Raw genomic sequence first — 25,601 nt, 5'->3', positions numbered from 1 at the left:
AGTTTTCTGCCACTTCATTAATTGATATCCCTGCAGCTCTAATTGAGTATGTCTTCATGAGTGAAGGGCACTGAGCTGAGGAGATGGAACCCCCCCAGTAAAAAAGATTTTCTGTTTTCAGCCATGTTTGTCCTGGGATCACACAAAAGTCTGGAGTCTGGTGTGTATGGTTTGATGCTTTCCTTGGTCAGAGATCTGTTCTCTGTGAGTCCTCTTTTACTTAGTTTATGAGCAATAAGATGATAGCAGATTCATCTCTACTTGGCTGATTTATTGGTCATACTCTGATATTTTCAGGGCTGTTTAAAATAATTTGTGAGATTCAGTTTCAGTGGCATCTGTTCGTAACAACAAAGCCTGAGGTGAAACTCTGGGAAAAGCTGAACCGTCACTGAACACACATCAGTATCGACATTCAGGAATCCCAGAGTTCACTGACCCTGAAGACCAACAGACCTCAGAGAACCAGACCAGGTTCACACATCACAGAAAGCAACCCGACAAAGCAGCAGGAGAGAAGAAGGAAAAGCAGAGACTGGAATCCAACAGAGACTTCACATTGACCTGCTGATCTGAGCCGACGGTAAGAAGCTGTGTTAGAGAGGCCAAATAAAAACCAAAGTGTCGGATCACAGCACAGTGACCTATTTGGTGATGATGAAACATGGACGTTAGAACCTGAAGTGGGACTCCTTACTCTTAAAACAGTAAAGGTTATGAACTTGTCATGAAAGGTATTTCAGATTTTTGTTGGTATGAAAACATGCAACTTATATCAGGACGTGAGGTGAATGGGGTCATTTGGGCAGAGTGACAACCAAAGGTTTAATGTAACTGACTGTGTTAGAAAAGGGTCTAAAGCTGTAGTGTTCAAATCTGACTAATGCTAGAAGTCATTAAAAAATACTGATAAGAAAATCCAGCAAAATGTTTTATCTGTTTAAGTAACATTAATCCATAATTGTAACATGACTTACTTTGATTTTATTATCTTTATTTTTTATGTGCCTATAACTACAAATCCATCTTAAAATAGGAACATTCAAGCTTTTTTGGATATTATAATGAAGACAATACATTATCAGACAATGAGAGGCTGATGATAAACTAAAATTATTCCCCCCAAAAAACGTTGTACTTTTCTATGTCATAATGAGAAATTATCATGTAATGTCCACAGTATATAGTATCCCAGTATGTAATTTCATATTCTCTACAAGCCATTCCTTTATCACAAGCTGGCCAGATTTCAATGCCATATATTCCATGTTTACTAGGAATGTGTCATTATTGGTCAGTGACCTCTGAATGGAACAGCAATAAATTAACGAGACCTTGGATGGGACATGTTCTAACAATTTGTCCGAAAAATCTTATATCTATGAGTGCAAGTTATCTATCTCACAATGGGACAGCCTTGTCTCACAGTTGTCAAACTGAATTACTTGAATTAAAACTACATAGAAAGTAGCCCCGTTTGATTCTGCATCCCATAAACTGGTGGACAGGTGGCCTCGTTGTTGGATTTGTAAACCCAACCAATTATCAAGTAATGGGGTGTGAAGAGGCCGTGCTTGAGTTGATGTGCTTGAGTTGATGTGCTTTGCCATTTGCGACAGAATATATGGTGGATACTATTGTTCTTCTGTGTGGAAATTATTGTTCTTGTAATGTCAATATAAAAGTCCACAAAGATACAGGTCATGGCAGATATTTGCTAATTGCAGCGTTGAACAAGCGGAAATGCAAAGGACCGAGAATAGAACCCTGAGGAACTCCACAAGTAATAATTGGCCTGATGAACTCGTGGTTCTCACATGTCTCCGAACATGTTATCCACTATTACTTGAGAAGCTCACAACATGTCTGTCAGGGGGTCTCTCTGCCCCCTCTCTCTGAGCTGGTTGTTGTTGATGATGTCTTGCTGTGTTTCCAGGTGTTCCAGGTGTGAGTGGAGACATAAAGCAACAGCAGCATGGCAGTTGGTCTGCAGATTGTAGGTCTGGTTCTGGGGGTGGTGTCCTGGTGTCTGCAGTCCAGCTGTACGTCCTCTCAGGTGTGGAGGATGAAGAGTCAGATGGAGTCACTCACCACCAGCCAGTGGCAGTTTGAAGGTCTGTGGATGAGCTGTGCTGCTACTGCCATGGGATCAGTCCAGTGCAGCAAGTTCAAGACAGTGCTGGGACTGCCAGGTGAGGACTCAGCACACAAACAGCTGCATCAGCGTTAACCCTTAAAAAAAGATTTATGAATGGCTTATTTTGTTATTATTTAAGTAGTTTTTATATGTGAAATGGAAAAATACAAACATGTTATAACATACACTGATGCAGGCTCGCTGTTTGGCAAGATCTAGTAAATGTTTCTACTCATTAAATTTATTAATGCATAGCCACCACTTATCACTGGCAAAAGAAGTCTACTTGAATAATGACTTTACAACAAAGACTTCTCTCATCAGTTATGTGTGGTAGTAACTGATAAATAAATGGTTGTACTGTATGAAGAAACATGAAGATGATGATGGAGACAGTCAGTTCAGTGACCAACAGGCCACAGATCAGTGTGAGCAGTTGCATTTGCATCTTCACTGGGCTCTAACACTATGCAGCATCTTAAAGAAAGGCAAGTTAAAGTGAAAGTAATATTTATGAACTTTGCAATTGAAATAGTGTTTCTCAGCAGCCATGTTGCCATTTCAGCCCAAAATGACTGATATTATTTTATAATTACAGTATGGTCTCTGTCTTCTCCTTCATTAAAAGTGTGTATTTCTTTTATTTATTTATTTATTTTTTAGCAAATCCTTACAAGGATGTTTTTGAGTTTTCAATGCTGCTCTGTTCCAGCTTACCTCCAGGCCTGCAGGGCCCTCATGATCATGTCACTGCTGATCGGTCTGGCCTCCATCATCGTCTCTGTGCTGGGACTTAAGTGCACGAAGATTGGCCAAACCTCAGAGCACACCAAAGACCAGATCGCCCTGAGTGGAGGAATCATGTTCATCCTGTCTGGTATGTGGCTGCAAGACTTTAAAGAGTTTAAATACAAAATTGAGTTATTAAAGAGATATAGTTAATCAGACCTGTAACATGTGTGCTGGGACTTTTACCATGTGGTCATTTTCTCATTCATTCAGAAATGCTTGATGGAAGAGGACTGTCATACTCTCAGAGTAATGCTTGTGATTGAATCAAGGGGGCAGTTGTCGGTCTGAGAAGTGAAGCTCACTTCCGCGTTCAAAAAACTGCAATCCCCTCGGATTCCTCTGGGGGCTGGTGTCAGAAGGGAGCATTCCCCATAGACCCCCATGTTAAAATCGCCGACTTTACATTCTCAGTAAACATGTTAAAAGCCTGGTGTCAGAACGTTTTTTCGTCTCAATCGATAGTTTCTACCCCCGCACACACTCTGAGGGGGGTGAATTTTTTTTTTAACTCTACCGTTTTACTGTTATTAGGTTAAAATTCTGGCCAATTAGGGCGAGGAAACGTTGAGTGACAGGTCCGAGCAGCTCCGTGGACAGCTGCTTCGAGGCCAGTGGGCGGGCTCTCGGCCGGCCAATCCAACATGGCGCTGTTCAGGCCGCCATATTTGAGTCACAAAAACGACTCCCCAAAACCAATGGGTGACGTCACGGACGCTACGTCCATTCTTTTTACAGTCTATGGATTGAATGTCATTTATGAAACAGGACCCAGAACATTTACAACAAATTAAGTCATCTGATCAGCTAGCTACAGTACTGACCTGAATCACACACACATGCCATGTGAGACCTATTTTGTGTTAACATTATCAAATGACACAGACACAAAGTGGATGTTAAAGCAGATATCAGTGGAATGTTTTTGTTAATATAAGTCCTAAATAGTCCTATTTTCCGTCAGCAATCACTTACATGAAGTATTTCAGCCTAAACACGAGTCTCTCCGTCACTCTGCTCTGCTGTAACCCGAGGAGAAAATTTTCCTTGTGGGATACAAGTGTTATCCAATGAGGGGAGAGAACGGCATGAAGGGCTGTGTGTGCAGCCAAGGGATGCGCGTGAATGTGGTGATGTAGCACGAGGACCAATTGATGCCTGACAAGGGCGGGGGCTGCTAACTCATGGTGCGTTCAAGGAAACTCGTACTTTGTGTTTTTCCTTCCTGTGAAGTCATACCAGTTCGATCTGGTACGAGTTCACGGGTCGGAAGTTACGAGTGGCCGTTATAGGGAACTTTCACAGACAACAGGACGGTAAAAACACGAGCTACGGGTTACCTGGAACGCTACCAAGTCGTAGTTGTGACTTGAAGCTGTAACTTACGGTTTCAAAAGCCTGCCTTGAACACAGCATTAGCCGAAACGGCCGTGCCGCTGTTATCTGCTTTAAACACTGTGTCAAACGAACCTCTTATTCAGAAGGGACAACTACAGGAAGGAGCTGTGCTCTTTAGCCCCCCCTCCTTAGTATCAAAACTAAGACCCACAATCACTGACCTTTTGTCTGCATTGGAAAAGGGTTCAGACATTCAGACCCAGGTCAAATGTTTTGGCAGCATATGCAGTGTATTCATTGGCTAAGTATTAATGCAAACAACAGACAAAATACAACATACAAAAAACATACAACATTCAGGTGAACACATTAGTTTTCACCCCTTTCCCTGCTTGGATGCTTTTCTTAGCGCAGACACTAATTCACAGCACAGCGCAGAAACAACACAACTATGTACACTGCTCTCTTGGAGGAAAGAGTGAGCTGCAGCCCTGAAATAAGTTTTAAAAAACACAACCACAGATCAAAGCATCTCACATGGAAATCCAACTACTGACAGTAGCGCCAACTAGTGGATGAGATGTGATTGATCTGTTTCAGCAGTCTGCTCAACTGTGTGTGTGCCCTCTAAGTGCACATGATGATGTCACTACTTGCAGTTGTGTGTGTCCTCAGTCTGAACAGAAAGGCAAATTTGACTGGCAGCTATATATTTATTTGTTTAGACTTCATTCAATTCATTCATTCATCTGCTACAGTTTATGTAAAAGAGTATTTATTCTATTCTTGGTCTTTTTTTGTAACTATTACAGGTTCAGTCTCTGTCTTTGGACTTGGCTGGTTCTCTGATGAAGCCATGAATAAATAAATAGATAAATAAATAAATAAATCATCATTGTTTTTGTAGTCAGTTCATGTTCTGTTCTCTCCTCTCCTCAGGTGTCTTCACTCTGACAGCTGTGTCCTGGTATGCTGCCAGAGTCATCAACGACTTCTACGACCCGCTTGGAGGAGTCAGGTCAGTAACACACATAATACATCTATCATTGTCAGTGATGATGATGATGATGATGATGATGATGATGATGATGATGATGATGATGATGATGATGATGATGATGATGATGATAACGGGGTATTTTGGTGCTGCAGGTTTGAGCTTGGCACTGGTCTGTACCTGGGCTGGGGGGCCTCCTGTCTGGCCATACTGGGAGGATCGATGCTGTGCTGCTCCTGCAGGAAGACCCCCCATGTCCGTCCTGCACGGTAAACCCACAGCACCACACATGTAGTACAGGTGACCTTTATCATACAGACAGCTTCACAGAATACTGGATTCTGATTGGCTGAAAAGGTGTTCAGTCATGGGCATTGTGTGGCGCAGTGGGTATTGCAAGCGCCCCATATGCAGAGGCAACAGTCCTCGCTGCAGTCGGCCCAGACTCGAATCCCACATCAGGCAGCCCTTTACTGCATGTTATTCACCCGATCTTTGCCTCCCCATTTCCTGTCTCTCTCAACTATACTATCAAATAAAGGCAAAACATGCCCCAAAAATATATGCAGTACTTAAAAAAAGATGTTCAGTCAGATACAAACCAGAACTGACCTGTGGGAGAACTTTTCACAGCCCAGTGGGGTCATCAGAGCAGACGGACAGGCGCCTCACAGACTGAGGACAGCCAGTGTGATATCAAATATGATTTGGTGGAAGTCTAAACTGTTGTGCTGTTGAGTTGCTCTACCTTCTTCTAACTATCATCTCTGCACTGTTTGCTCCTGCAGCCAGTTTTCATACAACTACTCCACAACAAGTCGGGGACCCAGCATCTACAGAGCAACTCTGGCTTCAGACAACAGCAGCACCAAAGCTTACGTGTGACCGTCCCTGACACTGCTCAGACACACAAGCATCATAGTCATTCAGCAACGTGTTGAGTTTAAAGAATCCTCTCAATTTTGGACCAAAACCTTTTTTTTATAAACACAAAATTTAAACAGTGTGAGTTTTTTTAATTAAGGCACGTCATTATGATTTTTTTGCCCAATCATTTTGTATTATTTTATATCAAATATATATATTTGCTGTATATTTACTCCTAAATTCTGTCTGTAAACCTCTGACTGACTTGATTGCTCTGTGGACAACGTCTGCTGGTCAACACTCAAGGACAAATTGGATGTCACCTCCAAAAATCTCAGCCGCAAACAGCTCAGTCTGATGACGCTCATATCCTCTCCAGACTGCAAGCTCTGCTCTAATGAGAACACAGGATGCTAAAAGGATGGTTTCTACAACTGTATTAAAATTTCATTTCATTTCTTTGAATGATCCCAATGCTTTATGTCTCTCACCTCATCTGGCACACTTGGACTTCTGGTTTGGTTTATGTTTAGTTTTGCATGTGTTATTTCTTTATGTTCTTGATCTTAAGTGGTGGTTGGATATATGGTTGTGTGTTGTTTTGTTGCTAATGTCAAAATAAAATAAAAAGTTGAAAAAAATATTGGTCAGTTATTAGAACATTATCTTGTTTATTAGTGTTGATCTAAACTTTCCCTATAAAGACATTTGTATATGTCCATCTGTCTTTGACTATATATTTTTGTTTAGTCCCCTTATTATGTATAAATATTCACATTTTCTTAAAATTAATAATTCATTTACATTAAATGTTTGTTACTGAACACTGGGGTTATCTTGAATTATATTTGATGCAGTTCACCTCTGTGCCACTGGACGGCACCAGATCACTATCTATCATCATTAGCACATCTGTTAAAAAGATGAACAGCTGCATCACAAAATATCTGGTTCTTGAAGACACTGCAGACATAGAGACTGGAGAGACAAGCCACCTACAGCTCCCACGGTTCATTGCAGCAACAAATATCCAATCATAGAGCATGAAATTTTGTCATTGAAGCTGAAGATGATGCTTTGAAACCTGATCAAACAGTCAGTTGTCTAGGTCAGATTCATTTCTGATGCTGAGTTTGGCATCAATCCAGCTACTGTGGGAACAAGTAAAGGTTTTAAATTTATATGTCTATTTGTATGGAGCCCCAAAAGGTAATTAAATGTTTTCAATCAAGTTTCATATATGCTTGGTGAGCTAATAAATGAACCCAAACTGCCTCCTCTTCAGACTCTTCACAGAAATTGTGTGAAATGTTGTCATAATATGGCTATAAAAACAAACAACAGTTGACTTTTGACCCTTGTCCTTCAAAATTAAAAATCATTTGTGCCCAAATTAAAGAAAGTGTGTTGAAGTGTTACTGAGACATTAAGTCCTGGGGACAGAGGGGGACCAGTGACAGTCAGAGCTGGTGTCATGTTGTTTTTGGTTGCCAAAAAGAATATGCTTCCAGCTCTGACATAATAAAAAAAATAATGAGCAATCAGCACTAATGTACAGTACACACAGTATGTAATCATGTAATCATGAGCCATGTTCTATGCTTTGTACAGTGTGAAATGACATAGAACAGAAAGAAGGAAACAAACAACAGTGTGAGATCTATATGTAGTTTACTGAAGGAACAACTTCTGAGTGAAAAACAAACATGGAGGGCAGCCCAACTTAAATCTCTATTGGGGGCCACTGAGCAAACTCATAGGTGGTCAAGGGCCTGTGTTTAAAATTACTACTCTGAAGGAAAGTTAATCATATCTTGATGAAATCAGTGAAACAACAACAGAGCAACACAAGACGACGACAAACAATGTCATGTCAATGTCATTGTTTCAGTCTGGGGACTAGGGCCCGTGAGGGGGGCGTGGGGGGCTTTCACATGTCTGTGTCCAGGGGCCGGTTGTGTCATAATCCATCCGTAATCAGTGTGTACAGTTTGTGGTTCCGGCAACTGGACCAATCATTAAGTCAAGGGTGTGGTGTGTGTGTGTGTGTGTGTGTGTGTGTGTGTGTGTGTGTGTGTGTGTGTGTGTGTGTGTGCCCGAGTGTGCGTTTTGTGTGTGGCTGGGGGCTGAAAGGGGAGGTGGTCGGAGGAAGAGGAAAAGATGACCATTTCCCGCTCCAGCTAGAAAATAAAACAAACAGGAAACAGCTCCCAGAGCTCCCAGAGAGCTCAACAAGGAGCAAGTGGAAGTGGACACAACACCAGCAGACAGAGGAACAGTAGAACTCACTAGAACCTGGTGAGCACAACGTCAGAGCAGAGGAGAGCAGGAGAGTAAAGGGCTGCAGAGAAACAGAGCAGAGCTGACCTGAGAACAGTAAAACCCTGTAGAGGAACATCAGGCCTGAGTGAATCATAACAGAGCCCAGTAGAACTCACTGTGGAGATTAAACAACCAGCACAAGAGCTGCTGACCCGGACTTACTGACATACACACACACACACTGTTGCACACACGCATACACAGACACTAACGTGCACACAGACACTCCAACGTGCGTACACACACACACACACACACACACACACACACACACACACACATACTGTATGGATGCAGAAATGTCACAGTCGTGAGAAGTCGTGGATTATTTTTTCATTCTGCAAAAGAAGGTAAGAACCGCCTTGTCAATCTCTCTCTCTCTCTCTCTCTCTCTCTCTTTTTCTGTGTCTGTCTCTAGTGTCACACTAAACCTTTAAAGTCTGAAAAGATCTATAGAGAGGAAGTAAAATGTTTCCATGGATTCAGTAAGTTACACTGTCGGTAATAACCCCAGCCTTACTTTTATCCTGTATTTGGTCACATGTGTGCACCTGTCCCTCTCACATCAGTGTCTTTTCCTCTCCCACTCTCTCTTCTCCCTCTGTTTCAAAACTCTCCAGTATACTTTTTATAATGGAAAGTGTGCCAGTTGTACAAACAGCCCAGGTAATAATAATAAATCCAAATAACTTCTTTATTGTCTGCTGGCCTCCACAAGAAGCAGGTCTCACAATGCTCCACTTAGTTTGAGGCTGAGAAAGAATGTAAAAGGAGTTCCTGAAGTCCCAACTGTGCTTTTTGGCAGTGTTTCAAATATCATATTTTCTCTTGATAACATTAACAACCTTAATCATTTGTATACATTAATTTATATTCAGGGTAAAATTATTTCTCATAAGACTTTATAAAGTCTGGAACTGTGCGACGTCTGTCTGTGCTGCTGTTGAAAATCACAAATTCAGGGTTTGTATTCCCAAAGCAGCTTAAAGCTAAAGCAGCTCTTGACTTATTGATTTAGAGCGTGTCAGTCTTAACTTTAGGACTCATTTCTCTGACTGAGAGTCATTGACAAAACCACTCAGCACCAAAAAGAAGCAGCTAAGTGTAGGAGAAGTTCGTGGAGAGGACTCCTGACTCACTGAGAGCAGATCACAAAGAGCTGCTGTCGCTCCATGATGTCACCATGTTCTGGAAACCATCCATCATGCTGAATGACTTCAGTTTCAGTTCAGTTCTTGAGTTTTTGCGCTGACATCAGCTGTAAAATGCTTTCTGAATACTGGCCCAGATGTTAGTGTTTTCAATGAGTTCTCACATGAAACAAAAATAAATGTGATACTGCATTTTAAAGGTTGATGTTGTTGTTGTGTGTGACAAAGCATACAGTTACCATGGTAAAAGTTGTCTCAATTGCTAAATACATATTTATCTTACAGTAACTCAACTTTTACTCAAATTTGGTATGCAGCTTGGATCCCATGCTTTTAACACATCACACAGTATATGAACCTGCTCATCCATTTCAAGCAACAGACATCTATTGGTCTTTCCAAAATACTGGATTTTGTTCTCAGAAAAGCATGTCTGACAAGTCCCTTTGAGTCAAAAACTGTCCTTTTAACTTTTCCCATCAACCAGGAACTCCTTGGTGCACTGTCATCAACTATGATTATGTCTCCTGCTTTCAGATTTGTCCACTTTCACCAGTGGAGCCGATCAAGCTGGGCGGGACTGCTGTCCATTTTTTATGAAGATGGATAGATAGTTGGATAGATTATTTGATTATTTTTGACTGCTGCCACAGAAAAATGGCAGGACTGAGCATGGGCAAACTGCGGGTAGTTGTCTGACATGACCCTGTCCCGTTGCCAACACAGCACAAATTGAGTCTTGCATTGTTTTATTGTTGTCTCAGAAATCTGAGTAGTGATCAACCAATATCAGATCTTCTCTTCAGGCCACTGTGTTGAAACAAATCTCGGCTCCCGATCTGCCAGGGGCGTGTGGGTAGTTCATGGCTCTGTGATTGTCTCTTTTTGCTGTTCGGCATACTCGTTGCATGTAGTGCACCCTGCATCCCGCATTCCAGGCCAGTATATGGTCTCCCATGCTTGTCTATGAGGCCTCGGCCCCGATATGACTGCAGTGTAATCTGGTAAGCATTTCAGCATGTAGTGACTTGGGGATCACCACTCTCTGTACTCTAAACAACACTCCATTTTGCACACTTAACTCTTCTTTAACACGCCATTAGTCTCTGACAGCCTGCTCAGTTTCATCAGTTTCATCCCTGACAGCTTGCCAACCTCTCAAGATAGTAACCTTCACAGCTTGCAGCTGACTGTCATCATCTGTGTGTTGCTGTGTCCGTAGCAGTGACATTGAGGTAGTCTGCTATATTTATGTGATCAATTACCAGCTGCTCGTCCACCACACTGCAGACTGTATGCTTCACATGCATAGCACCTGGGTGTCTGTTGAGCCCTCGTTTCGTCCATACAGATAATGATGGAAACGCTGGCAGGCATACACTATGCTGAGGCATTCCTTCTCTATCTGCGCATAGTTTTGCTCCGTAGATGTGAGTGCCCTTGAAGCAAAGGCAATCGGCTGTCCCGCCTGCATCAGACAGCAGCCCAAGCCATGCTGGCTGGAGTCGCTCTGCACTGTGATGGGTTTTGACAAATCATAGTGTCGCAGCACCGTCGTCATTGTCACCAGCCGTTTTATCTCCCTGACAGCTGCCTCATGCTTTGGCAGCCAGTGCCACACTGTGTCCTTGGCAGAGGCTTGCATACTTCAGATAGCTGCAGAAGAAACTTAGGGTAAGGCCAGGTAGGCCAGTTACAGTAAGTGACAAATCCGATAAGTCTTTGCACACCCATGACGTCAGATTGGGTTGGCATGTCCAAAACAACTCCAATTTTCTCTGGGCAAACTTTGACACCCTTGGCTGATAATATGTGGCCATGGAAACACACCTTTGCTTTAGACTTAATTTTCTTGACACTGAGCCACAGTTTGACTTGTCGACAGTGGTTTAGAAGGGCAATCAGCTTAGCATCATGGTCTTTGACTGCCTCGTCCTCACACACACTAAACACTAAAAATAGAGTTAAAAGCAAGAGCAAATAAAAGTAAAATAAAAGAAAATAGATAAAGTTTTAAGTTCTCAGCTATAAGCACGTGAAAAGAGAAATGTTTTTAACCTGGATTTAAAAGTGCTTACAGTTGGGGCTGATTTCAGTTCCACTTGTGTGCAGCATAACAGCTAAACGCTGCTTCACCATGTCTGGGTTGAACTCTGAGCTCCACTATCTGACCTGTCTGTGGATCTCAGAGCTCTACTGGGTTTATACTCTACTAACATGTCATTCATATATTCTGGACCTAAACCATTCAGTGATTTGTAAACCAGTATGTGGCAAGGTGAAGAGGGCCCGGGCGGGGATTGAACCCACACTTCCTGGGTAAGAGTCATGCGCGCTTGCCACTTGGCCAAAGGGACACCCCCTTGGCCAAGTAGCCAGGGTGCATGATCAATTGGGGGCATAGTGACAGGTACCTCAACTGTCACAAGTAGCAGAACTTTAAAATCTATTCTGTAGCTGACTGGGAGCCAATGTAAGGTCTTAAGAACTGGGGTGATGTGATCTGATCTCTTTGTTCTGGTTAAAACTCGAGCTGCAGCGTTCTGAATGAGCTGCAGCTGTTTGATGCTTTTTTGGGGGAGACCAGTCAGAAGACCGTTACAGTAGTCTAGTCTACTGGAGATAAAAGCGTGAATCAGCTTCTCCTGATCAGTTTGGGACATAAAACCCTTAATTCTGGATATGTTCTTAAGTTGATAAAAGGCTGATTTGGTGACTGATTTGATATGGCTGTTGAAGGTCAGATCTGAGTCTATCAGCACGCCAAGGTTTCGGACTTGGTCTTTAGTTTCTAAAGACAGTGACTCAAGGTGTTTACTGACAGCAACCCTCTTCTCTTTATTTCCAACAACAATTACCTCAGTTTTTTCTTGATTTAACTGAAGGAAATTTTGGCTCATCCAATTTTTGACTTGCTCCAAACAGTGACATAATGACTCTATTGGACTGCAGTCATCTGGAGACAGTGCGAGATATCTGTGTGTCATCTGCATAACTATGATAGTTGACATTAGAATTCTGTAGAATTTGACCCAAAGGCAGCATAGGTTGAACAGAAGGGGTCCAAGGACTGACCCCTGAGGAACTCCACATGTCATAGCCACTCGATCGGATTAATAACTACCAATGGTCACAAAATAACTCAGTTCCTATAGGACCTGAACCATTTTAGGACTGTCCCGCTGAGTCCTGCCCAGGTTTCCAACCTGTCCAGCAGTATACTGTGATCCACAGTGTCAAACGCAGCACTGAGATCCAATAGGACCAGAACTGACACCTTGCCTGAGTCAGTGTTCAACCTTATGTCATTTAACACTCTAATAAGAGCTGTTTCTGTACTGTGGTGAGGTCGGAAGCCTGATTGAAATTTGTCAAAAAGTCCACTGGAGTTCAAGAAGATGCTGAGTTGATTAAAAACCACTTTCTCAACGATCTTGGCTGTAAAGGGAAGATTTGAGATGGGTCTGTAGTTGGTTAAAATGGCAGTATCCAATGTTCTCTTTTTTAAGAGTGGCTTGATGGCAGCTACTTTCAGGGGTTTAGGAAATGTGCCTGATTGAAGTGAGCAATTTATTATTTGCTGCAGATCTGTTTGGACAGAGCTTATAATAGTTTTAAAAAAGTCATGTTGATGTTTTAAGATACTGAACTGTTTCTTCTAAGGTTTTTTGGTCAACTGTATTAAACTCTGACATTACAGTTGATTTATTCCTAGGTGGGGATTGCATCATTGTATTATTTTGCTGATTTGTGTTGATATTTAGCCTTATGGATTTGATTTTTTCATTGAAGAAGTAAGCAAATTCATTGCATTTTTCTGTGGAAAAGAGTTCTGAAGCTATCTCTTTTGGGGGGGTTGTAAGCTTATCAACCATAGCAAACAGAGCACAAGTGTTGTTGATGTTCTTATTAATCATTTCAGTAAAGTGTTGTTGTCTAGCCTTGAATAGTCCATGGTTAAAATTACAAAGACTTTGTTTGTAGAGGTCATGGTGGATTTGAAGTTTAGTTTTTCTCCATTTACGCTCAGCTTTCCTGCATTCTGTTTTCAGAGCCTTTACCATCAAAGTGTTCCTCCATGGTGTTCTCTGTCTGGTAAAGGTCATCTTAGTTTTAATAGGTGCAATGGTATCAATGACATTTGAGATTTTGCAGTTGAAATTATCCAGGAGTTCATCAACTGTCTCTGCACTCACAGTTGGTGACATGACTATAGCCTCCATAAACTTCTCATTTATGAACCTTTTCCTAACAGATACAGAGGGTAACTGCATGTTCGGAGTTATCTGTAAGTCAAAGAACACACAGAAATGATCAGAAAGAGCCAAGTCCTTGATATCAACAGAAGTAATGTCAACACCTCTACAGATAACCAGATCCAGAGTGTGGCCTCGGGTGTGTGTGGGCCCTTTCACAAGTTGGGAGAGGCCAAAAGTGTCAAGAAGAGAGCAAAGTTCTTTGGCATTTGTGTCCATGTTATTGTCTATGTGAATGTTAAAATCCCCTGTTATGATAAAAAAAAGTTGTAGTCAGTGCAGATAACTGACAGCAGTTCGGCAAACTCATCAAAGAATTTTCCTGGGTATCTTGGTGGTCTGTAAATAATTAGGAAGAGAACTTTTGGATCCCCCTTTACTAAAAAACAGAGATATTCAAAAGAGCTAAAATCACCAAATATAGTTTCCTTGCACTGAAATACAGATTTTAAAATGGCAGCAACTCCCTCGCCTTTCTCACCACTTCGACACTTATTCATAAAACTGAAATTTGTTGGTGCAGCCTCATTGAGAATGGTAGCACAGCTACATTCAGTCAGCCATGTTTCACTAAGAAGTAAGAAGTCTAACTTTGAGAAAGGCTGGTCTAGATTATAGGTCATAATGGTGTCATTTACTAACAAGGATTTGTTGGCTAGTGATCTGATATTAAGTAGAGCTAACCTTGTGGAGATAACAGGAGACACTGGTGAGTTTCGAGGGTTGACAAGCTATACTCACTAGATTGGTAGATTTAATTGAACCCTTTTTATTTCTCACCAGTTTGATCACTTTTCTATTATCCGTCACCACAGGGATTGAGAAAGATGCCTGAACTCCATAGGGCCCTGACTTTTACTGGGAAAGAACATTCTTGATATCAGTATTGCAGCCTGGACCTGGCACATATCATTCAGACTCAATGATATGATGATTCAGAGGAGGTGGGGGGGCTCTGTGACTTTTGGTTGTTTCTGGTTGAGGGTTATTTCTGACGCGGTGGAATGCGAGGGGGTGGACGATGTGGGGGGTTAATGGGGGAAAATATGAGACCCTGGCGTGGTGTTAGTTGGATTCCAGTAGTGATGAAGCTCTTCATCCTGTCAGGGAAATCCAGAAATGAGGAGTCAAGACTAGATGAAGATAGTTGGGGGCTGGATGGAGTCCGGGGGGTTGAATGTTGGGAGTCTGTTGGGGAGACTCCCCCTTTGGGGCTTTTGGGGCTAAGGGAGACTCCTCGTGTTGTGCTGATGGGGCTGGTGGATAATCCACTTGTTGGGGTGCAGATGATGACGCTGTTGGGGCTGGTGTATAATCCACTTGTTGGGGTGAAGATGATGATGTTGCTGGGGCTGGTGTATAATCCACTTGTTGGGGTGCAGATGATGACGCTGTTGGGGCTGGTGTATAATCCACTTGTTGGGGTGAAGATGATGATGTTGCTGGGGCTGGTGTATAATCCAGTTGCTGAGGTGCAGATGATGACGTTGCTGGTTCTGCTGTCCTCCGTTGTCAATCCTTAACTCAGCGCCCTCACCAGAGCGCCGTCTTATCTGTTGTTTTGGATTGTCTTGTCTCTTGTCCTTGACAGGGACTGCTAGTGCCTGACGCAAAAAGTAAAAGATGTTGGCACTTAGCAGCTGTACTCCTGACTTGTTAAGGCTAAATCCATCTGCCTTAAAGAGGTGCCTGCATTCCCAAAAGATGTTGAAGTTGTCAATAAAGTTCAGTGATTGAGCAGTACATGTATCTTTAAGCCATCTGTTCAGCATCATCAGCCTGGAAAGTTCTCTACTGCTTTCTATTTTTTCTCTGCTGTGGACAGTGACATTGACACAATGGTCCACTCTTTTAATGAACACTGCCTTTCAGCCCTAGATGAGATGGCCCCTATTATAACCAGGCGAGCCCCCGTGATCAAGTCCTCCCCATGGATAAATGACACTATTGGTTCTGAAAGGGTCGAGCGCTTATGGAAAGCCTCTCAACTACAACTACGTGTAAACTATCTCTATTTATTTGAAGGAACTTTTGGTGTCTTTTGATAAGGCAGAAGGAATGTGCATTGATGTTGAACAGCGTTACCTGAAACTACACTGAAACACTTCCTCACTCCAAACCAACAACTAATACCATATGACCACAAAACAAACTGTCAATGATAAATGGCGCTTACAGTGACTGAATTCCTGACCTGTACATAAAAGTATCTCCTGTTACCACTGACTGTTTCCTCAGCTGGGTGTGTGTACTGACTGACAACTTCCTCTTAAAACCTATGTGTGTGTGTGTATGCATGTGCATGTCGATGTGTGCGTGCCTGTTCGTGTGCTGACAGACTGATACAATAAGGGTGAGTTCAGGTCATCAATACTACCCGCTCAGTCAGTACAAGTCTGGTCCAAACCCTGAATCACAGTGCTGCTACTTAGTGAGAAATCCTGCCAGGGTGAGCCCTGTGCATGCTGGGTGGAAGTTATCATGCCGGGAGCAATGCAGTCAGAGCCTGCTTCCTGTTTTAGTAAGACAACATCCAATCCCATCAAAAAGAATTGTAATACCAGACAGAAAACTGCAACAACAGCAACAACAACAACAACAACAACAACAACAACAACAGAACACAACTGTAACAATATTCAAAAGCCAGACACAGAGTCTGATCTGGATCAGTGAATCTACTACGCCCTGATCCCTGTTTTCATAAGTTTTCCGAGGGTGAGTTCATTGCAGAGTTTTGTCCCAGATTTGGTTCTGGTCAGTCTGGGCAACTGTTGCATACAGTAGTAGGCTATATCTAAACGTTAAAATGTGCTGCCATGTACAGAATCACAACTAGTCATCGTAACCAATGAGAGAAACATCAGCTCAGCTCAGGACACTCCTGTACTGGACTGTACTGTGACTTATTCATCTCAACTCACATCTCCACAAACCACATTTACGAAGCAGTAAATGTATCGTAATAAACACTTCATATCCTGTAATATACAATAATCTACTCTATTACTACTAATTTGAAAGGAGGCACACTGCCTATGTTCATTTATTATTGGAATGTTCAGTTATCATTGAAATGTGTTTGTGCAGGAGCTCACAGGCAGAGCAGTTCTTAAATAAATCATGTATTTATTCAGCTTATTGGTCTCCATCAGCAATAACAAAGATATTTCAAGTCAGATCAAATTTCATCTTCCAAAAGCTTCTTTTTTTATCAGACAGTAAAGCACCACAGACACAGAGACAACACTACCGAGACAACGACGCACTGATCGGCTGGACATGGTGGGTGCTAGGCAGCCAGGGTAAACAGGCATCATCTAGATAGATAAACTGACAACATATTAGAGGCTTCATGGCCTTAACTTTCTTGCCTGAAAACAATCAAAATTTTATGAAATTAAATTACTGTAATTGAGTACTGATAAGCATTGCTTGGAAAATTGAGATGCATGATGAGGTGATGTCATGATGTGGCTCTACTGTGGCTCTCTGGCCCATGGAAAAGCAAACCAGCTCCAGCACCAGCCCAGAACTAGCACCAGGTTCATCTTGGTGGAGAAGGGATATACGTGATGCTTTCCTTTAAATGGGCTGGTATGCACCAGTACCAAGGACAGGCACCTCTGCTCAGCATATGGCATCATAGACAACCACCACTGAACCAGCACTTCTCACCACGGCTCCACTTAAAGCACTGCTAAGGATGAGAAGAAGAAATCTTCTTTTGTTTTTGTTTGTTTGTTTTTAGTTAAGTTAAACATGTAACAGCACAGAACTTGAACCAATGAGACTCCTCTGCAGTTTACTGAACCAGTCACATTAGTGTCTGATGTTGTACCTTTGCCTCTTGGGGATGTGTGTGGGGGAGAGAGAATGTGAGGAGTGTGTGGTTAAGAGGAAAATAAAGAAAAGAGGAGAAGTGGATTGAGAAATAGCAGAGTAAACACTCTTTATCAGTTCTGTGGACAGAGTGATTTACATCATAATCTTTTCTCTTTTCCTGCATCTCACAGAAACAAAACAAAACTTTCACAGCTCTTAATCAAACATGAGTCAGGTGAAAGACTGGAAACCTGCAGTCTCACCAGATGACTGGGGTTTGTCCTTTTGTGTCCTCTTAGAAAAATAACAGCTGTTATTTTAGACCCACGTGAAGAGTGGTGTGTAGTGTAGAGCGCAGCCTGCACCACAGAGCTGAAAGCAAACAGCAGAGCTTTGTGTTTTGATTCTGTCTGTGAGCACCCTGAATACGAAACTTAATTAAACCAGTGACAGCAGCAAAACCAGACTTCTCTTTTTCTGACCCACTGACCCAACACATACCCACTTTTGATAATTTTACAGCTGCTGATTCAGCTACACAACTCTCTACTCAGCATGTATCTAAGTTTTCTCTTTTCATAGTCAAGGGTCACAGACAGTCAGCAGTGAGTTCTGCCTTTTGTGGTTATTGAAATCATTCACAATATGGAGACTGAGATCATCTGCACCTTTTACTGTAATGTGGCACTGAAAGTCAAGTACACAATGCCAGAAATACTTTCAACCAGATTTCTAGTATTACTGTAATGTTGTGTTATTGTTTGTCACACATTTGAATTGGGCATTTAAATCAAGTTTTATATCGACTTTAACTTTGTATTTATTTGGGTTCTGGTTTACTCTTTAGAAACATGTTTGTGGTTGAAACAGAGGAAACAGAACAGGCAAACAGGTGACCAGGTTGTTACAGAACCATCAGTTCTCAGTATGCAGTTTGGTCCCTTGGGTTTGTGGATGAATATCTGAACAAGGACACACAACCGCAGAACAATCTTGTTGTCTCCGATCTGAAAGAGCTTGCTCTGATGTAGGAAGGTTGGGGGCTTGTTACATGTCAGTGTCCCAGGGTCTGTTGTCTCTTCATCTGTCCATGGGAACATTAGGACAACAAACCTCTTACAGCATGAAATGGTTTAGATTTAGAAGTGTTTTTTCTAGAGTTACTCAACGGGCTCAGAGTTGAGTAACTGTGGTGAGTCTCTGACCCTGGAGGATTCTGCTGGAGACAACAGTGTGTGTGTGTGTGTGTGTGTGTGTGTGGGGGGGGGGGGGTTGTGTGCATGTGTTTGTGCGTGCATGTGTGTGGGGCAGAGATTTGACAAGAGATAAGATAGATGAAGGGCTGGACTGTGGCCACAAGCCCACGCACATCCCGGCACATTTGAAATCAACATGAATTCTGATACCTTCAGAGAAGTAAGAAAGGATCTCCCTCTCTTGTCACATCTGTTGTTTGTTGTTGCCATATCAGTTTGTGTGAAGGTGAACTGAGCTTCAGATCAATATTGTTCTGTGGAGGCTTCATGTTATACACTGTTGTATTCAGTTACATCTTTGACCTGACACTGTTGTAGAGGGTGGTTGATGTTGTCTCAGATGTTCAGTATGTTACACTGCATGTGTCTCTCAACAACAGTCCTGAGTGAGTCCAGACTCCTGCCACAGTGACAGTCCCAGTCTTTTAACTGTGTTGTCTAGTCTCCTTGGGTCAGGTCAGACCTGCTACTGCTCCAGCAGACTGCAGCATAAAACAGTTCAATGACCATCACTGTCCCTCAGACACAGTCACGCAGCCTGAGTGTCTCTTGTCATGTTAATCCACAATCCAGGACCTGAAGCAGGTCTCCTCAGTCCCTTTGAGTGTTAAATGCACTTTTCCCTCCCTCTGATAAAAATGCTATTTCTCTATTTGTTTTTGCACCTCTTCATATATTTATGTATTTCAAATGTATTAATTTTTCTGCCTGCCACTTGGAGCAGTAGTGGCAGTGGGGGCCGGCCAAAGTTTGTTCAAAAGAAGCCAGTTGTTGCTCAGTGCTTCATGACAATAATGTCAGAAACCACTATGTCTAATGTCGGCAAAAGTAAAAAGGCAAAGCTCCGGCTTGCCTTTTTCTCAACAGAAACGTAGAGAAAAAGGGTGATTTTCTGCCTCGGTGCTGGTCTCATATTTGGGTTTAAGTAAATATTTTGGAAACCGTTGCAAGTTAAAAACTTCTGCTTGTCTCAGAAAATCTTTGTATTGGAGTCGATGGGCAGAAGGAAGGTATCTGGCCACGCTCAGAGGCTCACAGTTCAAACTTTGTGTAAGTCTCTGTTTTTTTTAGTGCATTTCTGAGAGAGAGGACAAGGTTGTCTACAACTGTGGAAAAAAAATCATGTGTGTAGAAAGTAATTTGAGGCCGGGTGCAGCGTGTAAGAAGAAACATGTCAGACAATTTTAGACAACAACTCCCACTCTAGCTGATGATGTCACCTGCTCTAGCCCAAACATTCTATGCAACAAACACCCATCTCAAATGTCTCCAAAAATGATCATCGTCATTGAACACTGATTGATCGAGAAGTATAACACCTATCAAAACATGGAACAATACATGAATATGTAAGACGTGTGTCTGTATTTTAAAGTGTAAATGGAGTCTCTAGGTGAAAGTATGTCAGAGCAGTAGTCGTTTGAAAAAGTCCAATAATTTGTTCTTTTTCTGACTTATGTCGCAAAAAAAAAAAAGAAATTGGTAGAGAAAAGTAATAGCACCCTGAGAGGGTTACCCTCTTGCCCCAATAAATGTAAAAATACAGAAATAGCACTTTTATTGCCATGTTTGTTTTTTGATTATTTGGTTATTTATTTCAAGATTTTTTCCAGTTCAGGGTCGTGTGTGACTCAGGGCAAGGTGACAAGGGTTAGTGTTAGTGTGTGTGTGTGTGTGTGTGTGTACATTCCTGTGGCTGAGAGTCACCAGTCATTCAGCTGGTAAACACACATCTCACAAAAGAGCTGACACAATACTCAAAAGAGCTGACACAATACTCATTAACTCTACTTTCAACACAGGTCAACACACACACACACACACACACACACACACACACACACACACACACACACACACACACACACACATTAATAAGTTAAGTTCCCTGTGAATGAGAAGTGATAGATTTAAAGGATTGGCAGAAAAAAGAAAGAAAACACAACCATCAGAAAGTTGTGGACCAGGCCCTGGACCCAGGAGGGGCTCTGGTTTTTCTTCTGGAGCATGGCCAGGGTATCAGAGCTATGAAACACTCCCAGATGTCCAGTTATAGAAGGTTACAGAGCCTTACTGTAACATAAACCTGACAAAACTGCCCCATGTGGATGTGAGTGAAACAGGAAACATTTTTGCCCGTAGTAAAACAACATTCCCACAGTTTAGCCCATCACAGTAATGCTGTCCAGACAGACTGTGGAGAAAGCTGCTGCAGTGTCAGTGATGAAGGGCATGCTCCACACAGTCATGACCTCTGAACCTTTAGTCCTTTTTCTTCTCATTACAGTAAAAACACAAGCGGAGGGTGTCGTTCAGTCTGGAGCTGTTCTTATCAGCACAGTTGTAAAGAGTGGTTATCTGAGTGACTGAAGCCTCCTCCTCCTCTAACCCCTCTCATCAACCCAGAGCTGCTGCTTTTGTTGTTGGTCCAGTCTGGGATTGTTGTAGCTGAAGATGCAGCTCAGCAGTTTGAGAATCACTCAGACCAACAACATGTCACAGTCACTGTGGTCACAGTTGTGCTCATTTTGATATTTGATGTGAACATTAACCGAAGCTCCTTACCTGGATCTGCTGCCGCCGCATGATTGGCTGACTGGATAATTACCCCGATGAGCAGGAGCACAGGTGTTCCTGATAAAGTTTTTCACATCTTAGCCTACTGTTTTGGCGCAGACCTTCAGATATTTCAGTTCACCATAAATCAAAATTGTGAAAAGTTTGTTGGACCATGCTCCAGTCCATACCTGAATACCTTTTTTTGTACAGTCATTTTACAAAAAAAAAAAGTTATCAAAGCCTTCAACTTGTATTTATTTCAATCATTAATAAAAAGGCAGAAATAATCTCAAGTTACAAAAACAGATCTTTTTTTGTTTGTTTTTGAGAAAGTTCACGTTTCATATGTTCCATCAAAATCTCTCTGAATTCAAATCATCAACTCTGTAATGCGCCGCTCCCTTCTTGATGTCGACATTTCCGACTGCGCCTGAAGGCAGCATGAGCGGTCCACCCGGCGCCTCCCTGCCAGAGAGAGAGAGAGAGAGAGGGACTGATCGACACTCTGCTCTGCTCCGTGACGGTCCGACTCTCCCCGCCGCGTCTGACGCTTCAGCCCGGTTTCTCGTGACGGTTTGATCCGCTGCTCCGCCACCATGACTCCGTGCAGTAAGTCAACTGTTTTAACTCGGTGCACACCTGCACACATTTGGAGTTTTATGAGGTCAAGATAAAATAAAATAAAAAAGTAAAGAAGTTAAACGTAGAAAGTTAAAGTGTAAAACACAGCACAAATTTGATATTTTTCAGTCATAAAAGCAGATTGATCAAATATATCGTTAATTGTTGGTCTGTTGGAGAATGTAGTCTATAGGTTACTTCTTCAACTGCTTAATCCGCCGATATAACAACTCTATAACATGTCAAAGTGAGTTTCTAAAGTCCAAGTTGGTTCAGGTCTCACTTCAAACCTCACTAACATATTACCAACTAAAAACTGATAACAGAAATATTTACACATGAAAAAGCTGAAACTGAAGATTTTGATGTGTTTTTTTCTTGGCTTTTGACTTTGGAGGGATAATTAACATTTGATTAATCAAACTTCTCTATGAATCAGCTGATCTGACTGATTCATGAAGGCTAGAAACCCTCAGATGTGTCTGAGTATGGCTACCTGATTAGATTTGCTGTCTTGTGTGGAAGTTAGATCTGCTGCAGGACTGGGCTCAGGTGTGTTCAGGTGTGAAGGACAGGGGAGGTCAGAAGCAGAGTCATTGACACTGTGATTCTGGTAACCGTTAAACCCTCAAATTTGATCAGAATTCGGTTATACTGTACAGTATATCAGATGCTAAATTTAGTAAAGTTGCATATCTATTGCTGATTTACCCAGTGCTGGTCTGTGAATGCTGCTGAAGGTCAGACACAAGGGAACACATGTAATTGTCCTGAGTCACATAATGGCAGAGGAGATCATGGGGAGGAAGAGGAGGAGGAGTTAGACTTCAGATATCGGATATTGATTGAATTCCATGCAGGTGTGAGATGTGGTGAAGTGATGATGAGAAGAGAAGCTGCAGTTAGAAATGTTAACACGTGATAAACTCTGGGTGCTGTCTGAATAACAGGAGTCATCCTCAGATTGTTGACTGACCTCAACTGATTTGTTTGTGTCCACAAAGAGTTTGTGTTGTCTTGCAGCTCATGCATCTCTGGCATGTGGCTTCATTCAAGCCTAGGCAGTCACACTGCAGTGCTGCATTCACTGACACCGACTGCAGCTGGACTTTAAATGCTCAAGAGTCTGTCCATCCAACATCTTTTTTTCCCCACTTTCTCAACTTTTCTTTATTACTTCACCTCTCTAATTTTAGAGAGTAAAATAAGGAGTGAATGTAATGCTCCCTGCCCCTCACCTCAATTAAGACCAACAGGTGGAACACAATTCAGAATTCATTCTAAGATGAGGGGGGCAAGGGAGAAGTGAGAAGTGAGAATTCATCACCTCCATACTATTAATTGTGGTCAAACCATCACAGTTCAACCAGTCATGTCCTGTGAGAGAGGAGCTGTTGCACAGCGCCTCTTTTAACTGTCATATAGCAACATGCTAACTATTTTTAAAGCTCCTCAGACTGTGGCTTCTTGTTTTGTTGTGGCATTTTCCACTACAAGAGGTGACAGAACAGGAAAAGTAAGCAGCTGCTCTAACCCAGGGTTTTCTGTTATATAGTACTGGGCGATTTGAAAATCAATCAAATCCATATCATGACTAACTGAACATTTTAATTCAATTACATTTAAAGAAAGATTTTTTTTTTTTTTCTGTTTTTAGCCCTTAGTTCACTGACAAGGTTTTTACTATAACATGCTCAACTATTCTAGCTGGATATTTTTTCTAATGAAAGAGTACTCTAATCTTCGTTATTTTAAAAATGATTGAATGAGACAAACACAAATTAGATATTTATGGTTACTAATTGAATATTTCAGTATATCACAATACACTTGTCACATTTCAGTTTTAATGTAAAAAGTAGAAAATACATTTTTGTATTGTCAGTCTCTATCTCTTTTTGAGCCTTGCACTGTTCATTGCCTTGCAAGTGCTGAAACAGATTGATGGTATTATCTTTAGTTGCTGACTTTTCTTCGTTCAGTGTTGTCTTCACTAAAGCCAATATGTGTCTTAATAATGGACACAGAGTTTTTCTTACAAGCTGCAGGAGTTACTCTGTGGACTTGGTGCTTAGAGTTCTCCTGTGTTTCTATTAATTAGTCCCAAATTTATTGTAATTCTGCACAACTCTGGTCCTTTGTCAGCTCTGCAGGGTCCTCCTCCACCTTGTGGTTCTGGGTCCTGGGGACTGTACTGGACCTGAACCTGAATATGTTTCTTGTCAGACCGAAAACCTCAAGCCTCTAACCCTGTATTGCTCATCACATAGATCTGTACAGACTGTAATACAAATTAGTAAAAATGTGAGAAAATAGTGAGATGTTCCCAAAAAGCTCAAGTGAACATGTTCAAATAGCAGTTGTAAATATGTATAATATGTAATAATATATATATATATATATATATATATATATATATATATTATATTCTCAGACAAAAACTGATGTTGTCTGTCACTCTTTCGCTAACACACACACACATGATTAGACACTGGTCAAAGTTTTAGTGGAATAAAACAGACACACCCTCACTTTATAACTAACTGACAGGATACATGGCCCTAATTCCAACTCAACTACAATGAATATACAAACTTTCAACATGCCAAACTAAACACCAGTAGTCGTAGTATAGCTATTTCTCCAAAATGTGACACAGTACAGACTGAGAGATTGTGGGTAATGATGTTCAACCAAAGAAAAATCTAAACTGTTGTAAGGTTGATTTTTGTCATTGTTGAGTTGAATACAGCTGATTATTCCTGTCAAAATCAGTTAAGTTAGACTTTCTCGAGGACTGAGATTGGACCTAGGTCCAATTTTGATCTCCCAATGTTTTAGCTTGTTGGTTATCCTCATTATCTGAGTCTGCCAAAGATTGTTTGTGACAAAAAAAACATGTCACTCTTTGTGTTTCTGTACAATGTGGAGGCTCTTCTCTAGAGAAACAATCAGCTGATCGCAGCTTGTTGAACAGCGGAGTCATCAGATCTCTGGAGCCAGTTCAGCTCAGTGTTCTGGATCAAGAGGTCCAGGGTCTGGTTCAAGTAGTTTGTGGGGAATTAGTTATAAAAATCTGCTTTTCCAAAATCAATTTCCATCAAGAATCAACACTAGCTCAAGTTCAGGGTGGAGCTGCAGGTCGTCACCTTTGTTAACTTAATAGTGTTTAAGTGGATTCTGATCCAGCTGAACCTGACAGACATGAAGGCATCCTGCTCTGTCACCAACAGGCCGATTTTAAAAACCAGACGTAAGCATCAGTGGACCAGCTGGTCAGACAGGTGAGAGGTCAGGTGAAGCAGGTGAAGTCTTTGTGAATGAGGATGTGATGTATAAGTCATCAGATTTGTTTAATCAGGATCCAATCAGACCTGGATTATCAGATCTGGATCTGGATGAAGACAAGTAAAACTATCAGTAGGTTTTCTACTTTGATGCTTCGAGTTTGATTTCTCCTTAGTGGAGGGAGTTACTTAAGGG

General features: G+C 41.7%; 2 protein-coding genes across 3 annotated transcripts in view; both read left to right on the top strand.

Moving 5' to 3' along the window:
* The first annotated feature begins 400 nt into the window (after window positions 1-400).
* On the top strand, window positions 401-6,429 carry LOC146976118 (claudin-1-like). The gene is made up of 6 exons (XM_085795633.1): window positions 401-583; window positions 1,937-2,192; window positions 2,850-3,014; window positions 5,204-5,282; window positions 5,417-5,530; window positions 6,050-6,429. Exons 2-6 carry the CDS (start codon window positions 1,976-1,978, stop codon window positions 6,144-6,146), a joined length of 672 nt encoding a protein of 223 aa, XP_085651759.1. The 5' UTR covers window positions 401-583; window positions 1,937-1,975; the 3' UTR covers window positions 6,147-6,429.
* A 1,910-nt stretch (window positions 6,430-8,339) lies between these two features.
* The window catches only part of LOC146976117 (exocyst complex component 3-like protein 2), a 53,750-nt gene continuing 36,488 nt past the window's right edge, over window positions 8,340-25,601 (top strand). The window contains exon 1 of one of the 2 annotated variants that reach the window (XM_085795629.1): window positions 8,340-8,800. In XM_085795629.1, coding sequence (XP_085651755.1) covers window positions 8,742-8,800 — 59 coding nt within the window. In that variant the 5' untranslated portion in view covers window positions 8,340-8,741. Of the gene's footprint in view, window positions 8,801-21,913; window positions 22,107-25,601 lie in introns of those variants that run through there. The other variant, XM_085795630.1, reaches the window with a different exon arrangement.

The sequence above is a fragment of the Trachurus japonicus genome, chromosome 13, assembly GCF_045865225.1.
Source record: "Trachurus japonicus isolate A0001 chromosome 13, Traja_1.0".
In the NCBI taxonomy this organism is placed as follows: Eukaryota; Metazoa; Chordata; class Actinopteri; order Carangiformes; family Carangidae; genus Trachurus; species Trachurus japonicus.
This window is presented reverse-complemented; position numbering and strand designations above follow the sequence as displayed.